Raw genomic sequence first — 21,829 nt, 5'->3', positions numbered from 1 at the left:
CACTGGGCCGGCCCAGTTTTCATTTATTTTTATATTTAATGGCAATGCTGAGAAACAAACCTATTGACTTTCTAACCAGTGTAAGGATTGTGGAGAAACTGTCATTGCTTTCCAATAGAGAATAGGAACATGTGTAAGTAGTAAAAGAAATCAGATTGTCAGTGAGGTTTAGTAATTGCATTAAAAAATGCACTCCTCCATATTTAGGAGTCTTATCATTCTTAGCAGATGATGAATATTTGTTTTTTAAAATGTCATTTGGTTTATATACCTCCCCATACCTGTTGGAGGGAAGAGTCTGGCATATCAAACATTATTTGTTGGTGTATTTGAAGGTTTAAAAGCAACAGATTTAAGGTTTCCATTTTTATGCAGTAGTTTGAAAGATAGGCAACATTTCTGAGCAAAGTAGAATTTTTAAAAATAGCTTTATTGGGATGTAATTCATATGCCAAACAATTCACCCATTTGAAGTGCACAGCGTTTTTAATATATTCACAGAGTTGTGCAGCTATCACCACTATCTAATTTCAGAGTATTTTCCTCACTCCAAAAGGAAACCCTGTATTCACTGCATCTAGTATAAACTTTTAGGTTAAGTTTTAGAATTGACAATTCTGTTTTGATGTGCTGTCTTCAAAATTAGTTAAAATCTTAAAAATTCCTCCCCCCCAAATTTTTGCACATTGTGTCTAATGGTACTTCAAATGGAAACTACCTATTTGGATTTCTCCTCCCTTTTGGCAATTTGACTTACCGTTTTTACTTAAAATTATTTTTCTTTGAATTTAAACATCCTGTTAACTATAAAATACGCTTATTTGTTGGCTGTGACAGTGTCACTTTAAGAATGCTGGATAGGAAACTGTTCTTGGAAGATGCCAAAGTCACTTCAGAACCAGACCCAGTGGTGGTTCTACTGTCAGGGAGCACATTACCAGTTCTTTTTGATATTCCAAAGTTGTAGAAGTCCAGCTAACAGGCGAAAATTTAGTTTGTGATTGGCTCTTACTAACTTCTATTCATTTTTTTATTACTTAAAAGTTTATATGGAATGTTTGTTTTAAAAGACTAGCCCTTTCTGCATTATATTTGCATTATATTTGCATTATATTTATATTCTGCATTATATTTGGTATGCAATTTGGTATGCTGAAAGAGTTTAGGTATGAATTACATATTGGGGATGTCTTTTGTCATTTCAGTTATTAAGGTGTTTTCAGGCTTTCTTCTCACATCCATCTTCAGCTGCTCGCTGTTGGTTGGTTGGTTGGGTTGGGTGGGTTGGGTGGGTGGGTGGGTGGGTGGGTGGGTTGGTTGGTTCATGTCCCTAGGCCTTTGTGAAGCTGTTTCTGTGTCTGAAATGCCCCTTTTTCCTTCTTATTCCCAAGGGCTCCCTTTTCTCCTGGGCAAAAATACCTTTTTATCCATAGAAGTTTTTGTATTTCCATCTCCCTCAGGGCTGGGTTTGTCTTCTATTATAGTACTTAAAGTAGTAATATATTGCCGTAAAGTAGTAATTTATTGCCGTTTACTCCAGTTATTTGTTACAGTGTGGTCTTCCATTGGTCTGAGCCTCCCAGCATTTCTTTAAATCTTGCATGCATCACCACTATCTGTTCACTTCTGAGTTGTCTTTGAAAGAGGGCCAACGCTAGCCAATGTCTCTGCACAGCACAAGATGGGATCTTCCTTAACCCTTTGTCACTTCTAACTTGCTATTCTGGTAGTGTGATTCTTTTTTACCCCCAGGAGAAACTTAACTGGCCTGTTTTACATTTTGGAGGTGTGGCAGAACCTTCTCTTTCTACCTTTCCCTCTAGTTTGTTTTGATTATTTTTCTATCATTTGTGGGTGAGAAATGATTGAGCATAGAGATTTGTTGAGTTCTCTCTTCTTGCTTTTACTGCTACTAGAAGTGGGTACTTAACTTGCATTAGACATGTTTTACCTTAATATTTTTCACTTTTAAATTTCAATGAAGGATGGGAAAAGAAGATAATACATGTTTATGGTTTCTTTATAGATTTTAATGTTACTCAACAATGCTATTTGGTGCAGTTTTTAGAGTGGAATCTTATTTTAGTGACACTGTGTTATCACTTAAACATGGTTGTTGTTTTTTTTTTAATTTGTAGTTATATGAAGCATACTACAAATGGAAAGTCGTAAACTGAATTTGGTGGATATGAATTTATCCTTTTAAAGGGCAGGCAATCTATTAGAAAATTGGTGCGAGAGTCAGGAGACCACTAATATGATTTCTTAACCTTAGTCCCTTGAATGTAGATGAATTTCCTTTCAGTCTGTCTTCTGTTAAATATGAGTAATATTTGTTCTTGCTGTGATTCTGGGATTGTTAGAATTAAAGAGAGAGACGTGTTAGAAGAATGCAAAGTATTTTCATAGAACAACAGTACATACAAACTTGTTTTTGATATTGGAGAAAATAATCTATGAATGAATCAGGTTTAAAAAGAGCAGCCATCTCAATTTGGAGGCATAAAAAGTAAAGTAGGACTTTAAATAAATTCAAACAATAATTGGGCACTGGCTTAACCAGAGCTATTACTTGAGATCCGCTACCCATGTGTATCGAATGAAGTCTTTAAGGACAGAATCAGGCAACTGGGCCTCAGGAACAATGAACTGAAACCAGCAATTCAGATACTCTTACCTATGGTCTCTACTCTGTGCCTCTGCTTTGTTTATCTTTCTCTCTCAAGATTGCTTCCTAATGTGGCTGTGTTAAACATAACCATTTTAATGCCAGACTTGACACTTAAGAATCTAACACTTAACAGTCTTGTGGAAGGACTCTGATTGGTCCCATCTTAGGTCATTTGTGGAGTCCTGAACCCTAGTTAACTTGTGGTAAGTGTTATGGGATATGGGGGGGGGGGGTTGTCATGTGGTATGTGACCGCTTCCATTGGATCTATGGAAAATACAGTTGGTAGAGAGAAAGCAGATGTTATATATAACATGTTACAAATGGTTGTCTAATACCCATAGTTTCTTTTAATGCTAAATTTTTAGTTTAATGCTGTGCACCTGCATAATTATAAATACTTAATATACAACATTTACAATATACATAGGGAATTTCTTAGAGAAAATGAGACTGCAAATACTTTTTTACACTTGTAGTAGTGTATTATACTTGTAGTAGCACCTAATGAAATGTCTAATATTACAAAATGCCATGGAGCTCTTCAGAGTTGTAATATGCAGAGACAATGAGAAATTTAAGGCAAGAAGATTGTGTAAAACTTCAGTAAACAAGATTTCAGGTGAACTTTGTGGGGTTAAGTGCAAGCTAATGATTAGGGGGACATCAGTCTAAACCTTGCTGATGGACAGTGAATGCTGAGTTAATTGCCAGATGAAAGTATTTTTGTATGTTGGAGGTATGCTTGCTTTCCAACTATGGGATTTTTTGGTTATCTTTCTGCTACTGATTTCTATTCATTGTAGTCGAGGAACATGCTGTGAAATGTGGAATCATGTTGCACACCTGAAGCAAATGTATTATTGTGTGTCAGTTAAAAAAAGCGTCATATAAAAAAGCGTCGTATATAAAAAAGGAACACGTGCTGTTTAATTTCAGTTCTTCACATTTATGGACTTACTTTATGAGGCTTGTATGTGAATAGCTCTTGTCAGTATATGTGTGCTTGAAATGAGTACGTATCTGCACTTGTCCGTTAGTCTGTTGAACAGTGTTCAAATTATCTGTATCCTTTCTAATTTATTTTTTGTTTGTCTTGTTAATAATCGGTTACTGAGAGGAGTGTTTTAGAATTCACTCTGGATTTGTATTTTTAAAAATTTTTGTTACAGAGTTTAAAAAACTAATTAAGAATTGTTATCTTTCTTAATTGAAACTTTTGTCATTGTGAAGTTAACCTTTTTAAAATCTCCAGCAGTGTCTTTTTAAAAAATTTGTAAATTCAAAAAAATTTTTTGACTAATATAGCTACACCAACTTTCTTTTGTCTAGTGTGTGCATGCTGCTTATCCATCTTTCTTTCTGTGTCCTGTGTTTTAGATCTGTCTCTCAGAGTTGAACTCTTTTGAAAACCCAGTTTGATAGTCTTAGAGTTTTACCATTTTATTTTCTAATTTGTTGCTTTCATTTGAATTTATTATTTTTAATAGAGGTATGAATCTAGTCTTTGGTTCTTTTAGAAATGAAAATGCTATATCTAACAAGGTCTATAATTTGCCAGGCTCTTGGACTTTAAGGTATTGTTGTCATTTTACTTTAATCTAGATAGTATAATTTTATAGAGTTAATGTTCATTTACATTTATCTGTTTGTCACCTTTATTTCTTGTATCTCAGTACTGTATCTGGGGTCACTTCTTTTTATTGCTGGTGGAAAACTATCAGATTTTATCTGACAAAAACTTTATTCTTAAGAGATAACTTCATTTGGTGTAGAATTCTCAATTGGCACCTATCCTTACTATGCTGAAGAAAATATAATTCCACTGTCTTGTGGCTTCCTTTATTGCTGCTGAGAGGTCAGTTTATATGTAGCCTGGCAAAAAAGAATGACCTCCCTCCCTTTACATTGTAAGATTGTCTCTATCTTTGGTACTTTGTAATTTCATTATGACATGTCCAGGTGTAAATGGCTTTTTATTTATCTTGTTTAGGATTATTTGGGCCCCTTGAATTTATGGGTTGGTATCTTTAACCAGCTCTAGAAAATTTCCAGCCACGAAATGTTTAGACATGCCTCATGTCTTCACTGATATACTTCTGAAATTCTGATTAAATGTTTGTTTGATCTTCTCACTTTATCCCCTGTATATCTTTATTTTTAATTTTTTGGCCTTTCTGTGCTGTATTCTGCATAATTTCTTCTATTCTGTCATAATTTCTTCTACTCTGTCTGCTTTGCAAACTTTCTTCTTTGTCTAATGTGCTGCCAGACTTTTGGTTCTTTCTCAAATCAATGTCAGTTTTAGTAGTTCTTCTGTTTTGTTTCAGCCTTTTCAAGTTTGTCCTTTATATCTTTAAACATAGTGAACATTTTGAGATTTGTTTCGTAATTCTAACATTTGAAAGCTGTGTGACTGTTGTTTTTGCAAGTTTTTGTTCATGGTGCTTTGGTTACTTATGTGTTATCTGTGTGCCGTTCATTGTTCTTTGTTTATATTTGTAGAATTTTCCTGAGGTCTGGAATGAAGATATCTTCATTCAGAGAAGATATACTTTGCGTCTGTCACTTATTTGGGTGCTCTAAGACCTTGCTGTCTAAAGTGTAGTTCGCACACTGGCAAGGGAGCTTGTTAGAAAGGCCGCACCTCAGGTCTGGTCCCATCCAGTATTTTAAAAAGAATCTGTGTTTTAACACGATCCCCAGGTGATTCTCAGGTATATTAAACATTGAGCAGCACTGCATTAGATTGGTAAGATTTGAAATACCCTGGCTTGAAGTTTTTTTTCATGCAGATTATTCAAAATACGGCTGTAAATCTTCGTCAGGCATGTACAAATTTTCAGGTATAGGTTTTCTTTTCCTTCTGATATCTCCCTTTGTCCAACTCACTGTTTAGCAACGAGGTGAGTGGCTTAGCTAGCAGTTGGGTGGGCTGGGAATTAGGCATGCATCTGGTCCTCTTAATTTTGAAGGTGATTTATTTATTTATTTATTTATTTATTTATTTATTTATTTATTTATTTATTTAGCTTCATGAGTTGATAAAGACTAACGAAAGTTTGAAATAAGATTAGGTTCTTGAGTAGTTTGGGTTTGGAAAGTAGAGTGGGGAAGAGCTTCAAGTGATCAACATCATTAGTCATTGGGGAAATGAACAACGATTTGCTACTAGATTACTAGTAAACGATTACTACTACTAGATTTACTAGAACAACGATTTACTACTGCACACCCATCAGAATAGCTAAAATTTAAGACTGACACCACCATCTGTTGGTGAGGGTTTGGTGCAACTGGAACTTTTATAATTATTGATAGGACTGTAAAATGGTATAGCTGCTTTGAAAAAAGGTCTGGCAGTTTGTTTAAAAATTAATCCTAATCTTCCTGATGATCTAATGATTCTACTCTTAGTGTTTACTCAAGACAAATGAAAGCATATGTCTGTGGAAAGACTTGTAGAAGAATGCTTGCAGTTGCTTTATTTATAATGGCAAAAACCTAGAAACAGTCCGTGTGTCCATCAAACAGAAGAATGGGTAAACAAAATGTGATATACCCATAGTCAAAGAAGCTTTATACAAAAGACTATGTATACTTTGGGGTTCCATTTATACAAAATGGTAGAAGAGGTAAAGCAAATCTCTGGTCAGAAACATTAGAACAGAACAGTGCTTTTAGAATGGGAGGAGAAGTACAGGGGGTGACTAAAGAGGAGCACAAGGAAACTTGGGTGGTGTTCTGCATCTTGATAAGGACTTAGGTTAACAGGTGTATGCATTTGTGAAAACTCATTGAGTTTTATAGTTAAGATTTGTACATTTCACTGTATGTAAATTTAACTGAAAACAAGACAGTTTGAACACTAGCTAGTGATACACACAAAATTTCATGATGTCTGCAGCGTACTGTGAAATGCATCAAAAAGGATGGATGCTCAGGGATGTATAGATGAGTAGATATGGGTACATACGTGATAAAGGAAGTGTAACACTCTTATAAAAGCTAGGTAATGGAGTTATAGGCGTTTATTGAACAGTTCTCAAGGTTTTTTGTATTTTAAAAATTTTCATAATTGTTGGGGAAGGCAGTGTGAGAAGTAAAAAAGGAATTAAAAATGAAATTTAGAAAGGGAATTGGATTTGTACAACTAGACTGTTTTTTACAGATTTTGTTCAATTTATATTTGTGCCCATTTTAAGAAGGATGGTAATTGTAGTCTTACTGATCGGAATATGGCTTTTATTTATTTTTTGTATTTCATCACTATTCTGAGAAAACTTTCAAGGCCAGAAAGCTTGAGAATCACTGGTCCTTATTTAGTGTGTCAAAGAATCTTTGGAGCTCATGTCATTGCTGTCTTTATCCACTTACATAAACATAAGTGAAAGATCCAGTGCTCAATTTAGGAGAAAGACTTGGTAGTACATTTAAAGCTGCTGGTCCATCTACGTAGATTGACTTAGTTTTCAGTGTCTTCCGTAAGTACGTCTTAGCAGTGTTTAAGGCACTGTTAGTCTTAATATTGAGCAAAAGGCCTGAAGCATAAGTCTTTTGCCAGAATGGAGTGAAGTGTTGAAATGATCCATACTCTGGAGTTCACTGTTAGGTGGTTGGTTGCATCTTGTATCATCAGAAGACGGTGCCCAACTTCTTATAATGTATGAAGAAGGAATTCTGCACCTCAGGGACGCTGAAAACAGAACCAGGGGAAGAAGTACAGTGTAGAGTTACTGTGGCCACTTCTCAAATAGTGGAAAACAGGGTTTGTTTTCTTTTATATCTTCATCTCTGAAAGAAAGATACAATGTTTTCTTTGATAGTCTCACACTGTGTTAGAGTTGGGAAGCGATTTAAAGGATGAATTAATAAAATGCAGGTTGACACACTTAGGTCAAGGATGATTTGCTCTATATCAATGAGAAAGGCTTAATTTTTCTTATTTCTGATAAAAGTGATATCTCTATAAATATAGTTTTTTTAAAAAAACAAGTGGTGAGGACTCTTTGAAAACAATCAAAAGCAACAGTCTCCTTCCCCCTTCAAAAACAGTAACATTTGAGTGCTTATTCTTTTCATAAAAGACTTTTATTATGGAGGATTTCAAACGTATACAAAAGTAGAATTGCATAATGAACCTCGGTGTACCGGAGACCCAGCTACATACACCATTAACTCAGGCCACTCTTGTTTTTACATATACTCTTACCCCCACCCACTCACCCTAATTATTTTGAAGCAGATTTTAGTCGTTGCTTGATCTGTAAATGTTTCAGTCTGCTTCTGTAAAAGAGAACTCTTTTTAAAGACATATGCTAATACCATAATATAAAAACGTAGTTCCTTAATATCTGTAAACACCCACTGTTCATATTTTCCATACTTGCATTTTTGTTATGTCTCTTAAAACTTAATATGCAAGTTTTTTCTCCTTTTCCCCTTGCAGTTAGCTTACTATATTTTTTAAGTGTTCTACTTGCGGTTAATTTTCATAACTTAAGTATAGTTGTCTTCATTTTATAGATGAGGAAGCTAATAAACCTTTCATAGGTAAAAGCATTTCTTCAAAGTAACCTGGTTTATGGTGGAGCCAGAATTTGAATTGACTCAAGAAATAGGTGCTCTTTGTCACTTCCCCTCTCCTTTACTATTAACATTTATGTGTATTTTTATAGATTTTTTTTTTCTACGCTTACACAGACAGGTACGCAATTTTTTCCAACACTTCTTTCTTATCCTTCAGGTCTCAGCTAAAATATCTTTTCGGAGAGATATTACCTGATACCTTAACCAAAAGTAACTTTTCCTTTACCCCTTCCTGTTATTCTCTACTTCTTCCTGTTTTTTCCCTATTCCATCCTTCATGGCTTTTATCACGATGTGCAAATAGCTTGATTATTTTCTGTCTTCCCAATTGAGGGTAACATTCATCGAAGCAAAGATTATGCCTATAGATGGAGGAATTAAGGGTGTCCTGCCCTTCTGTATCACTGTGGTATATACAAATCTACCTTTGTTTTTAAGGACCTCTAAAATGTAAGTATGCCGTGGAGTTGCCGGCAATGTGCTTATTGAATCATTCCCCTCCCGAGAACATTTATGTCTTCAGTTGTTCCACTGTGACACACTGCAGTGAGCCTCCTGATTACATATACCATTGCATATTTGTACAAAGATTTCTTGAGGTTAGATTCTTAGAAGAGCCTAGAAGTGGAATTGCTGGATTCTAAGGACATGAGTGGTAGTTTTTAATTATGGGATGTGGGAGAGTCATGCAAAAGATTGCAGAGGATTAGGTGATACGTAATGAGAGCCAAAAAAACCAGAAAGTGTAAACCTGTGTCAGTTCTCAAACCTACCTGATACTAGAATAATATAATGGGTTCTAAAGCAAAGTTTAACTTTCCCTTACCCCCACTCTGAAGCCCAGGCATCAGTCAGTGTTAAAAAAAAACAAACCTGTATGTTCATGTTCTTGATTAATACAGAGGCAGTCATTAACACCTATTTATTTTAGGTAAGAATGCTACTATTTGCAAAGTATGGAGCCTGTAGACTATGACATTTTAAATGTGGGTTTTTTTTTTTTGTTCTTTTATCCTTTGAAAAAAATGTTTTCTGAGAGTAGTATTTTCAGTCCACAATTGAGAATCATGTATGTGGAGGGCCAACATAAGTTACATGTCCTTTTTTTGACTGCGTAGGTGGTGGGCATCCCTGACCCCTGTATTGTTAAAGGGTCAACTGTGTTTCTGAATAAAAGTACAATTCCTATGTCATACATTGTCTTAAACAAAAATTTGGCATTCTGCATTGTTTTTCTTGTGTTCAAGTTGTACTCTATCTTTTCTCCCCAGCTTTGAATTAGCTTTCATAGCTTTCTCACCAGTAACAGGAACATGCATTGAAGAAAATATTCTGAAAGCATTGCCTTATTATGTGTGTCTCTATGCTCTAAAGGTCACTTACCAAACAAAATTGTTTTTGTCTGTAGGTACTGTGTTTCCCCGAAAATAAGACCTAGCCAGACCATCTACTCTAATGCATCTTTTGGAGCAAAAATTAATATAAGACCCGGTATTATATTATACTCTGTCTTATATAAGACCTGGTCTTATATTAACTTTTCCTCCAAAAGATGCATTAGAGCTGGTGGTCTGGCTAGGTCTTATTTTTGGGGAAACACGGTAGCACCTTTCTGTAATCTATAGGATACTATGTATTTTACTTTCAGTAACAGTGAGTCTTACTTAGTAGGCATCTCTCTGTCCCATGGTGGAAGGAGGCATTTACAAACCATTCTCTCTTCCCTCTCAATAGCTCTTTAGATAATCACTGTATCTAATACTGGTGTTACTAGGTCTTCATAAGGAAGAATTTAAGAAAAGCTCAAATAAGCGTTAGATGACAGTATTATAAAATTTAGAGCTGAATTTTTAGAGACTATGTAGTCCAAAAACTGTTCCCTCTTGTCTCTTCATTCCTGGGTAGGTAGAAAAGAAAAAAGAACATCTTTAAGAGGTTGTACTAAAAATGCTAGTGATAGGCTGACCTTCTACATAGCCAGCAGGATTGAGACCTGTTAAGACTGGGTCTATGAGCGATCTTTGATGCATGAGCTAAAAAGTTGCTGAGATTTTAAGAAAATACTCTATGAAATGCAGTTAGTATTCTGAAGGATTGATTATACCAGCTATATGACCTAAGACGGGATTTATATTAGGGAATGAGTTGATCTATATTTTAGAAGTAGTTGGGCTGGGCGGGGCCGTTACTTGTTTGTGATAAATTGTTTGGTCATATTATAGTGCTCTACAAAATAGACTTTTGGTGCCAGTTATGGACAAAACATTTCTGGCTGATTCAGTATCTATCATTGTCTCTATATAATGTTGTGTTTTAGGCAGTAAGAACTTCGTTTTCTTGGAAATAATATGTTTTTTTTTTTTTTAAAAAAAACATGCGTTGTTTTTTTTTTAAATGAACATATATCTGGGACATAGAAATGTTTGAAAGTAATCAGTTTTTGAATTTTTCTCCACTTTTTAATGATTAGATCACATGATTTAAAAAAATGAAAATGAGAAAAGAATGCTAAAATTTGCTAATATTTTATGTATTTTTTCTGGTTATTTTTATCCACTGTCATCTTTTCTAGAGTTATAATTACAGTATACATTAATTGTTTAAAGATTTTTTTTGACTAGGGATATACGTACGTGATTAAAAACGTAAAAGGCCTCGAAGGGTCTTGTTCTTCCAAGGGAGCTGATTTAAATAGTTTTCGTAATGTATTCTCTATTGATAATATTTAAGCCAGTGCTTATCTGCATATATAGTAATGTATGTAAATATATCATATTCTGTGCTCAGCATTCTGTACCTGCATTTTACTTAACAAAATCTTGACAAGGGTTCCATTTTCAGTGCATACAGCATTTTCCTTCTCATTGCAAAGTTAAATAGAACCCTCAAGGTTGTCTTCTTCTGATTTATAACATGTTTTTTAAATTGTGCAATAGTATTTTTTCTTCTATTTCTTTTATTAACCATGTTCTCCATTTTTATCTCTCTTCAGTTGTTTAGAACATCTTTTTACTAAATTCGAATTGCTTCCTCTGCCCTGCAGTTAATTTTCAGTTTTGCTTTTGGTTTATTTTTTCCCTTTGAGCAGAATAGATCATCTTGATAGAAAGTCGTTTGTGGTACTTTTTGCTTGGTGGTTTATAGTCATTGTTTGCCCAGTTGATGTTAATTTTGGAGTTGCCGTTTCCCTTAATGGCTTCTCTCCTGATTCTGGAGGTACTTTGATCTTTTTTGCCCTTATTCCACAGATCTTCGTGGTTTTTTTTTTTTTTAAGGAACAGGTCATTGATAGGAACCTTTAAGATTATCTTACCATTTTCTTTTATAAAATTCTGTGGTCTTTACCTCTTCCCTGTTTTTGGTACAGCTTTTATTGTTATCTGGCAATTTTTCCTCTGTAATTTAGGGTGCAGCCAGCTTTTCTCTAGTTTTATTATAAGTGGGGTTTTATTCTGAAATTTTAAGTATTCTGAAATTTTAAAAATTTATTTTGATTTCCTGGAGGGAAATAAAGAGAGGCTTTAAAATTACCCTGCTTTGGGCCGGCCTGGTGGCTCAGGTGGTTAGAGCACAGTGTTCATAGCATCCAGGTTGCCGGTTCGATATCCACATGGGCCAGTGGGCTGTTCCCTCCCCAACTAGATTGAAGGCAGTAACTTGACTTGGAGCTGATGGGTCCTGGAAAAACACACTGTTCCCCAATAAAAAAATTAAAACAAAAATTACCCTGCTTTCTCTTCTTTTTAGGCTTGCAATAAAATGCAGAAACCTTTTGAATCAAGTGTGCTTAGACTAAGAAATATTGGAGTCTTTGTTATGTGCTAATTAATGTATTAACAGAGACAACTGTGATTCAAGTTATGTTGAACAAGAAAAAGGAGATTTCTAAGAGTTATAGCACAAATTGTATAGATGTAATTGCTTGGCTTAATACTCAAAAGAATACTATACTTTGTGAAAATAGTGCCAAAATTAATCTCATTGAACCTTGTCAGATGGCATATAAAGTAGATACTCAAGGCATGTTACAATTGTAAAGTGTGGATGCTGGCATCAATTTGTGTGCCCCGTGTTGAATTTAGTTGGTAAGTATTGGGTGATACTTGAAAGATCAAGTGTTTGCTGTAAGCACTTCAGTTTTTAATTTGCAGTTTGCCAATGAAGGTATAATATAACCTTCATTGGCTTATAGTTATTCAGAGTTTAGACTCTGGTGGGTCAGTTGTTTTCTATTTCCACCTCTGTAAATGTATTATGTGTCAACAGATCAAAAAAACAGACAGTGATTGAATTCATGTTTTGAAGTAGAATGACATGATGGAAAGTATGATTTTACTGTTCTTAAATAGATGTATGCTGTGGAGCAGTTCACCCTGGATGAGAATTTTCTCTTATATAAATAATTGCACCAGGTGTGGATTTGGCACTTAAGGTTTATGGTTTCTACTCTCATGTAGGTTCTTCATGCGCTGGGCCGTCCTCGTTGGCCATGTTCTCTACTAGGTAACTGTTCTCTGCTAGGTAACTCTTTGAAATCTTCATTCTCTCTTGCTTTTCTCATACCTGTATCACAGGTTCAGTCAAGGCAGTCATGCTCATCCTTGCTGCCATTTGTTCTGCCTTGGAGATTGACGTATCTTTCTTATCTAAGGCTTATGCTATTGATTCTTTTTTCTTCCCTGTAGGATCTTGTCAGTAAAACCATACGTTATTTCCAGCCTGTTTGTTTCAGTAATTCTTTTCCTTACATAAACATGCTTAAGACTTATTTTTTTAAAAAAACAAAAATCACGTATACTCCTGCATACACAGCTTCTGTCAATTCTGCGTCCCCTTACTTCTTGGCTGTTGTCTCTTCTCTATTTCTTTTAGCCCAACATTTGCAGAGGAGAGTTGGTGTTTCCTGTGCCCTGAATTTACCCATATACTCTCCTACCCCAGCATTTCTAGAAACAACTTGCACACGTTTCTGAATTTGATGGACACTTTTCAGTCTCCTGTGTTCTTCTGTGCCACTTGAACTCTGCCTATGCACCTTACTCCGCTTGGTATCTGCCATACCACCTTCCTGGTTTTCCCCCCACAGTAGACATTCTAGATTAGTGGTTTCAATTCACATGCATGCTGAAGTTTGATAACCACAGTCCTAGACTTTCCTTTCTGATTGTATTGATTTTATTCTTGAAATTTCTTGATTTCCATCTCTTTATGTCACCTTCCATTGTTGTCAGACCCTTGTGTATACTTAGGTCTATTTGGTAGCTTAATAGTTGATCTGCCTCTTTATCTGTAGATCTTAAACCCCAAATATTTAGTTTTAGGCCCTTCTTGGTAGAGCCCAGAATTATTTCTAGGTCCATGTTCTTCCCCTGATCCCATGTTTCAGTCCCAATGAATTAGTCAACATCCATCCCTCCATTGTGACTTTCTCTCATTTCTTTGGACCTTTCCTCACTGCTCTAGCCTTTTAAGCTGGACATACTCAGTCTGCTGATGGCAAAATTAAGTCACCTCTTCTTTGTTTACAGTATTACCTTTGATAGTCTCATCATTTAGCATATTTTACGATAATTATTCATTTAAGAATTGGTCACCTAAACTAAATTTCTCAAAGAAACGTAAAAAATTTCCTATGGATAATCCTCTATGTTTGGACTGTCATTGTTCTCTAATGTTTTGACTTTTTAAAAAGTATATTTGTTCAAGCATAAAGCATTGCCATAAAGAGCATGGACTTTAGGTTTGACCTGTTTGAGCGCTGGTCCTGTTACCTATTGGCTTTGTGGCTTTAGGGTTAAATTTAACTTACTGTGTGCCACAGCTTCAGGGTTATTTCCAGTACCAATTTGTAAGGTTGTCGTGAAAACTGAATGAAAGACATTTTGCCTGGTATTTGGTAAGCACAGAATAACATTAATTACCATAACCATTTTAAAAAATATTCACATTAAAACCTGTATTTTCCTCAGTAAATGCTCTTTTGTAGTATTAAAAAATATAATTTAAAAATACTATTTTTACACATTGTAAATATGCCATCATGACGTAGGAATGGATTTGATGCCCCTAAACTGAATTAAATGCTTAACAGATCCCCATTCTTAGATAATTTACCCCTTTCCCTGTGCACAGTGGCTCTTACTCTCCTAATTTCTCTACAGCACGATTTTGATTAACTGGAAAAAACAGTAAATTTCTCCTAGTTTCCCTAATCCAAACTAATGTTTAGCTTATTAAAGGTTATTTAAACACATTGCACTATTCTGTAACAGATATAAATACTGAGTTTGACATGAGTTGTAACTACTGTATTTTGCCATGTGAAAGGTGCTCCAGTGTATAATGCGCACCCATGTTTTTGGCCCAGACTTTGAGGGGGAAAAAATGTTTCATTTGAATGCAAATTTTTGTTTGTTTACATTTAGGTACTTGATTTTGTATTATAAAGGAATTTTAGCATTTATTTTTTTAATATATTATGGTACAAGAAATTTTATGTAACAAATAATTAATAAAAACACAAGAACAGATAAAAGGTACACGAAATTTTGTGTACTGGAAACAAATTTACGATATTTACGCATCATAGAAGGCCAAGAACTCTTTGTCATTGCAAGTTCGTCATAAGTTCAAGAAAATCGATGATCATATTCCAGGGTATTATTTTGTATATGGATGTTGTTATTGATCTCTAGAGTTACACTTTTAACTCATAAGCATAAATAAAATAATTTAAAAAGTTTTATAGATATGGAATTAGTAGTACCCATGTATAATGCTCTCACACATTTGGGCAAAAACGTGCGCATTATACATGGCAAAATACAGTACAGTAGTACCTTGGTTTTCGAACGTCTCCATTGACGAACATTTCAGTTTACGAACACTGTAAACCCAGAAGTAAATGCTTCGGTTTTTGAACACACCTCAAAGTTGACTATGCCACGCAGCTTCCACTGAGTGCAAGATCCTGAGGCCTAGCTGTCAGCTGTTTTCGAACGTTTCAGAACTCGAAGGATTTTCCAGAACGAATTACGTTTGAAAAGCGAGGTACCACTGTATATCATGCATACTAACTGCTAGGATTTTGTTTGTTTTTAAACCTCCTTCCTAAATCAGAGTGAAATACAGACGGTCCCAAATGGTTTTGTAGGAATTTTTTTGGGGGTCATTTTTCTCTCTCAAATTCTTTAGTCAGCTGGTGGACCTGACGACTAACCCCCTTTCCCAGATTGACCAGTCACTTCATTGTACTTAACAGGCACTCATTAAATGTCAGCTGTCGTGTGTCAGGCACTAATTTAACAGCCTTATATATATTTCCCCTAATACTTAAACCCTAAAGTTAATAATATTATCTCTAGTTTAGTGGAGAAAAAAATGGATGAAAGTAGGTACTTGTATGTCTTACCATTGTTAAGTAGTAGAGCGGGGATTTGAGCCTTTGCATTCTGTTTTGTAGTCAGTCTCGTAGGGGATACAGAGCAGTAAGCTCCTTGTGAGCTGGGATAGCTTTGTTTGCCTCTGCGTGTCAGCACCTCTCAATCCCTTGCTCTTAGGGAAGCTTAAAGTTATTCACTGCCAGTTTAGACAGTCTTGTTTGAAATCCTTGCCATTCGTACTTAAGTAAGAATGACTTCTATTATAAGGAAGGATAACTTCGGTTTTATGGTGGAGTTCTTGAATATTTGCCCCTGGTGTGTTTAACTTACCATACTTCCTCCTAAGACCTAGTCATTTCTTTCTTGATCGAGTGTTCGTGGTTATAGTCTGCAGTTCTGGATGCCGTTCCTTGGTGCGTGTAGGCTACTTAATTTTGTAACACTTCAGTTTCCTTATTTGTAAAGGAGGAATATTAAAATGGCTTATGAGGCTCATTGGCACTTTTAAATTTTGCTTGTTTTAGAATAAACATGAATAAAGTCCCATGCAAGTTGTGTTTATTACTGTTGTTATTAGACTCCAGTTTCATAATTTGAAGCCAAACCTCGTCTCCTTGGAGGACCACATCTAAAATTAGTGGGGGACACACTGGATAAATAAAATTCATTTTAAATGTCAATTCTGAAAGCTGAAACCTTTTTGTAGACACTGGGGGATTTAAGTATGTATTAGCTTTGTAAAAAAGACCATCTTCACAGTGAAAATAATACAACTTAACAGTTTTTAGAGTTGCCTATCAAATAGGTAATAGGTAGGGATTACAGGAATAAACTTACTAGCTTGCTCTGGGGTCGTTCATGACTGTTCTGGGTTATACTGCATTGGAGATTTGTCCTCCAGTCTATCAAATTTCCTTCATGTGGTAAAAATTCTGCATAAATACTAACCTTTGTGGCTATTTGACTAGGAAGAACTATGACATTCTAAAGTTAAATGTTGCAATCGATTTTTCTTGGTGTTCTGAAAGTTTTACACAAAATGAATGGTTGTTTTCTTTTAAGCTTTTTTTCCCCCTATCCTTAACCTCTCTCCTGTGATTTTGAGTTATGAACAGGAAAATCAATTTCCAAAATGTTTGCAGCTGAAATTTTCTTGAAAGAATATCCTTATAAAATTTTAAGAATGAGTTTTTAAATGTAGATTAATACACAGTTGCTTTTCCTGAAGTTCTGTTTGCCTGAAAAGCTAAATGCTTTCACCTAAAATTCAAGTGCTATTTAACTTGAACAGTGAGTAGGTTTGTTGTACGCTTAGAACTGTGAACAGTCCTCGTGAGCTTGCTTTCAATCTTGAACATATCCATTAGTGTTTTTGTACTTTTTCTATTGAATTCAAAGTCATACATGCCATTATTTTATTTCAGTGCTTTAGGACCAAAGGTGAAAAATCTTGGTGATTATTTTCACAGAAATGAAGATACATCCCTGTTTAGAAAGGTAGTATATTTCAGGACTTGATAGGTTGTTAATGGCTGGACTTAAAGCTTCTAGTTTCAATATTGTGAGATAGCCAATTAAGACGGAATGTTGAATTTCTATTCATTTCAGGTTATTAAAACACGAATTCTAGCAATATAGTTTTTATATTAGTATAACTCACTTTTGTGTGTGTTTTAAATTTTAATGAATAAAATATGGTAGGCATAATTAATTGGTCAATATGGTACAGAATATTCACATAAGAAAGAAATCATTGAATGGTGCGAACTTCTGAGCTCTTACCTGGAGGAGTTCCATTTTGGCTAAAGTTGAGATAGTGGTGATCTCCAGAGGGGATGGGGCTCCTTAGTATCAGGATTCAGAGGACTGAGTCCTCAACACGTGACTTGAACTTTCGTCACTTGGATTTGTCTGTGACGTAAGGTGTTGAATTTAATCATCCCTGTGGGTCCTATCCAGCTTTGGATTTGTTGATACCTGGCAGAGGGGAGATCCTATTTTGGGAATTCAAACTCTAAAGTTTAACCAAGTCTGGCCTCCTTGTAAAGATCATGTTGTGCTTTAAAAGCAGCCATCCCTTTGATAAATAACTGTCTTCTTAGTTGCCATCGTACTCTCTCAAATCTCAAGAATTATTCTTACATGGACTATTGGCTGATAATGATTCTCGTTAACAACCTTCGAAGATGTTGGGAGCATTATTAAGGTTACTTTGGTGTAACTACAGGTCAAATTAACCAGTGTGACATATTCATTTGAATGACTTAGCACCCCTGACATACGGTAGGCATTTAAATAGGGAAGTGGGCAAGTGAGATCTACCAACCCTGCTTAATGATAGTGAAAGCAGTAGTCACATGCTATTCTCTTGTATCTATATTGTTTAGGGTCCAAGTGAAATAGCACTGAGATGGTATTGGAAGTAGTAAAACTTCTTGAATGAATTCTGAAATAGTCTGGCCTTTCATTTAATGGGATGCAATTGTTCTAGTGCAGTATAACCAAGAGAGCTCTTGTAAAATCTGTCTCGAATTTCTGTACCCCCAGAATCAGAATCTTGAGGGCAGACAGAGGCTAGGCATTAATATTTTGACAAAGCTTCCCAGGTGATTGTGATGCTCATCTTTAATTAAAAACATTGTTTTTAGTTATGTTATCTTTGTAGCAAAATTCACTTTTGAAACTACATTGCTAGAAATTGAAAACTCGTGTTGACTCTAGAAATTTAAAATTCAGAAATTTAAAACTCTAGAAATTTAAAACTCAGTGGTCTTTATGGTAAAATTTCCCCCCGAATTTTATTTTACCACAAGTCTTTTTATTCTTTCGAATAAATGTTGTATGTATTGAGCCCATGCTGTATGAGAGGCACTGTGTTAAGTGGTTTGCATGGGTTTTCTCATTTAATGCTCACAACTGCTCTGTGAGGTTAAATTCTTTGTCCCCATTTGATAGACTGAAGCACAGAAAAGTATATGTACAAAGTCTTACAACTTGATGGTGTTGAAGTCAGGGTTTAGACTCAGCCAGAGGCAGCTTGATTACAGAACTCTCATTTGTAATTACTGTGCTGCAGTGACCTACCTTATTGCTTACAGAGGGAAAATACTCTATAAAAACGACTCTTCGTTTATCTCAAACTTCAGACCCCCAGTTCTCTTTCTCAAAGCCAGTGAGTATTATTAACAAGATCTGTTTTATGAATCCTTCCATCGATTTTCAACGTGTAGACAATTTATAAAGATTAGTAAGTAAGCCCTTTTAATATACATACCTACAGACGGCAGCTTTATACTGTTTACCCCTAACATATCTTGGGGAGCTCTTTCTATATCAGTACATTTCTCTTAATGTTTGCATAGTATTTCCTGCCTTTCTAAAATTGACAGTTATTACATTAGTAATTTAAACTTTCTGACCAAAGTTTCGTGTATTAATTGATGTGGGACAGAAATACATTCCTTTCTACTGAAAGGGGTCAACATGGAACGCAAAAGAACACCCACTTTCTCCTGTTGTAGTGCACGGGATCTCTTAAAACAATTCAGTAATAGATTTAGTTATGATTAGTTTACATTTTCTTTGGCACCAGTTTCTCTGATGTAGGATCATTCCTTTCCTTCCCTCCCAGTAGGAGTAATTAAGAACTCTATTTGGAGTTTGGAGGTTTAAGAAAAATTGTGATAGGTTTGATTTATGCAAATCGTAATTCTTTCTGTGATAGTAATGTTGGCATGTTATTATATCAGTGAAACTATACTGATGTTCTTGAAATGTCAGCACTTTTTAATATAATTCAATTTCTTATGGAAAGATAGAAAATTCAGATTCATTCAGAAGTGTACTTTGAGCTACGTTCGTAAGTTACGCTTACAAGTACCTTCACAATTTATTATTGCTAACAACTCTGAGGCAACATGGTGATTTTACAGAAGAGGCAAACAAAATCTAGATTTTAAGTTTTTTTGTCCAATGTCATAACCAGCACAGCTGATGTTGAAATGGAAGATATCTGGGACCATTTCTCAGTTTACTGTACTTGAGCTGCTTTCTCCTCATTTCTCCATTAAGATATGGTAGTTGTATGGTTTCCTTTGTACTTATGATTCCATTTGTTATTCACAGCACTACTGGGAAGTAGTCACGAAGTGTCTTATCCTGTGGCTGAGGAACCCGAGGCCAGAGGTTGTGGTTTGTACACAGGCAGACTCTCTGATACCTGTTCTATCACAGGACTTGAGCCGAGGTACCCTGACTTTAGGTGCAGTGCCCTTTTCTATATAGTACTAAATGTGGAAGCAAAGATAGGACGTTTCTATCTGTGCTCTGGGTTTTTGGTTTGTTTATTTGTTTAAAAGGTTTGATTGGGGAAGGGGAACAGGACTTTTATTGGGGAACAGTGTGTACTTCCAGGCCTTTTTTCCAAGTCAAGTTGTTGTCCTTTCTATCTTAGTTGTGGAGGGCGCAGCTCAGCTCCAGGTCTAGTTGCCGTTGCTAGTTGCAGGGGGTGCAGCCCACCATCCCTTGCGGGAGTCGAACCGGCAACCTAGTGGTTGAGAGGACACGCTCCAACTAACGGAGCCATCAGGGAGCTCAGCGGCAGCTCAGCTCAAGGTGCTGTGTTCAATTTTAGTTGCAGGGAGCGCTGCCCACCATCCCTTGCGGGACTTGAGGAATTGAACTGGCAGCCTTGTGGTTGAGAGCCCACTGGCCCACATGGGAATCGAACCAGCAGCCTTCGGAGTTAGGAACATGGAGCTCTAACCGCCTGAGCCACTGGGCTGGCCCCTGTGCTTTTTTTCGAATGGGAATTTCATGGGTGTTCTATGAAAAAAAATCTATTAATTTTAGGTGCTGCGTTCTGGACCTCAATACCTTGAATCAAAATGTTTACATAAAATTTCCCCCTCTTCTTTGGTGCTCTTTATTTGTTTTCTGTGTTGTACTATGTATAGCTGATATTTTTTTCTCATCTTTTTTCCTTTTAGTGAATGGTAGTGTCTAGAAAGGGTATGTCCCTTCAAGAGAGAGGTGCCAATGTCCAACCGGCCTAATAACAATCCAGGGGGGTCACTGCGACGTTCACAGAGGAACACTGCCGGGGCCCAACCACAAGACGACTCAATAGGAGGAAGGTATGTATTTAATCGTAATTTGAAAAGGAATTGGGAATAAAAGAAAATGTTTTTTAAAACCTCATTGTTTTTCAAACCAGAACTTGTTCACTACAAATGAGTAATTTTTTCTTGATTCATGAGCCAAGTAACAAGTAAAACTGGAATTCAAAGCAATTCTTTAGTCATTCTCCAAATATGCCAGACTCAGAAAAATAATTCTCATTCATTGACATTATCAAAAATCTAATTTAAGTGTCAGTATATGGAATTTTATGTTTTGTTCGCCCTTTCTCTTTATCTTCACTTCCTAAACACGTGGACAACACATCTTTCAATCCTTTGTGGTCCCTTCTTTATGTATATGTTGACTTTATTTACTTTATTGAAAGGAAGCTTCATTTGTTTTAATTTAAGATCTTGACCTTTGGTACTTAGCTTTTGAGTTTTTTCCTCATCTTTTTGACAACATGGATGCTGACAGGCTGGTGAGGCAGTCTGACTTGTTAGCATATCAGTTCTCATGATTTTCTTAGTGATCTGGTTTTCAGCTGGTCTTTTTAGTTGGAGTAGTTGTATAGGAGGTAGTGTGAAGAATCAGATGGGTTCTCTTGAATGTAAAATTCTGTGTCTGAGCTATCCGAGGACTCATTTTATGTGTAAGGTACTCAGAACTTTACTTGCAAGGCCTTATTTTCCATTCCATGGGTTAATCTTGTTTAGCTTGCAATAAATAATTGCTAAATTTTAACATGATTACCCAATGCAACACTTTGAGGCATTACTATATATATACGTATATACATGTATATTTCAGTAAATTATAAAAAAAACCTTTTAATGTTAAATGTGAAGAATAAAATGAAACATCTTGACGCCAGGCTATTTTAGTGGTTGAGCATGTGTCCTTTGGATTAGTACAGTTTTGCGTGCAATTTCTGCCCCTGCCATTAAATAGCTGTGTGTCCTTTAGTTAAATTTTTTAGGAAGCCTCAATTTCTTAGTTCACATAGTGGGATACCTATTTCATGGGGTTATTGGTTAGTTTCAGTATTGTCTAGTATGTTAAGCTCT

General features: G+C 35.7%; 1 protein-coding gene across 37 annotated transcripts in view; it reads left to right on the top strand.

The window, feature by feature from the left end:
• TRIP12 (thyroid hormone receptor interactor 12) overlaps nt 1–21,829 on the top strand; it is a 137,037-nt gene that overhangs the window by 16,389 nt on the left and 98,819 nt on the right. For all 37 annotated transcript variants that reach the window (XM_081051222.1, XM_081051217.1, XM_081051250.1 and 34 more), the window contains exon 2: nt 20,630–20,776. In XM_081051222.1, the coding sequence (XP_080907348.1) occupies nt 20,679–20,776 (98 nt within the window). In that variant the 5' untranslated portion in view covers nt 20,630–20,678. The remainder of the gene's footprint in view (nt 1–20,629; nt 20,777–21,829) is intronic.

This window comes from Rhinolophus hipposideros, assembly GCF_964194185.1.
Source record: "Rhinolophus hipposideros genome assembly, chromosome: 6".
NCBI classification, from domain to species: domain Eukaryota; kingdom Metazoa; phylum Chordata; class Mammalia; order Chiroptera; family Rhinolophidae; genus Rhinolophus; species Rhinolophus hipposideros.
The sequence above is the reverse complement of the archived record's forward strand: the minus strand, read 5'-3'. Positions and strand labels throughout refer to the sequence as shown.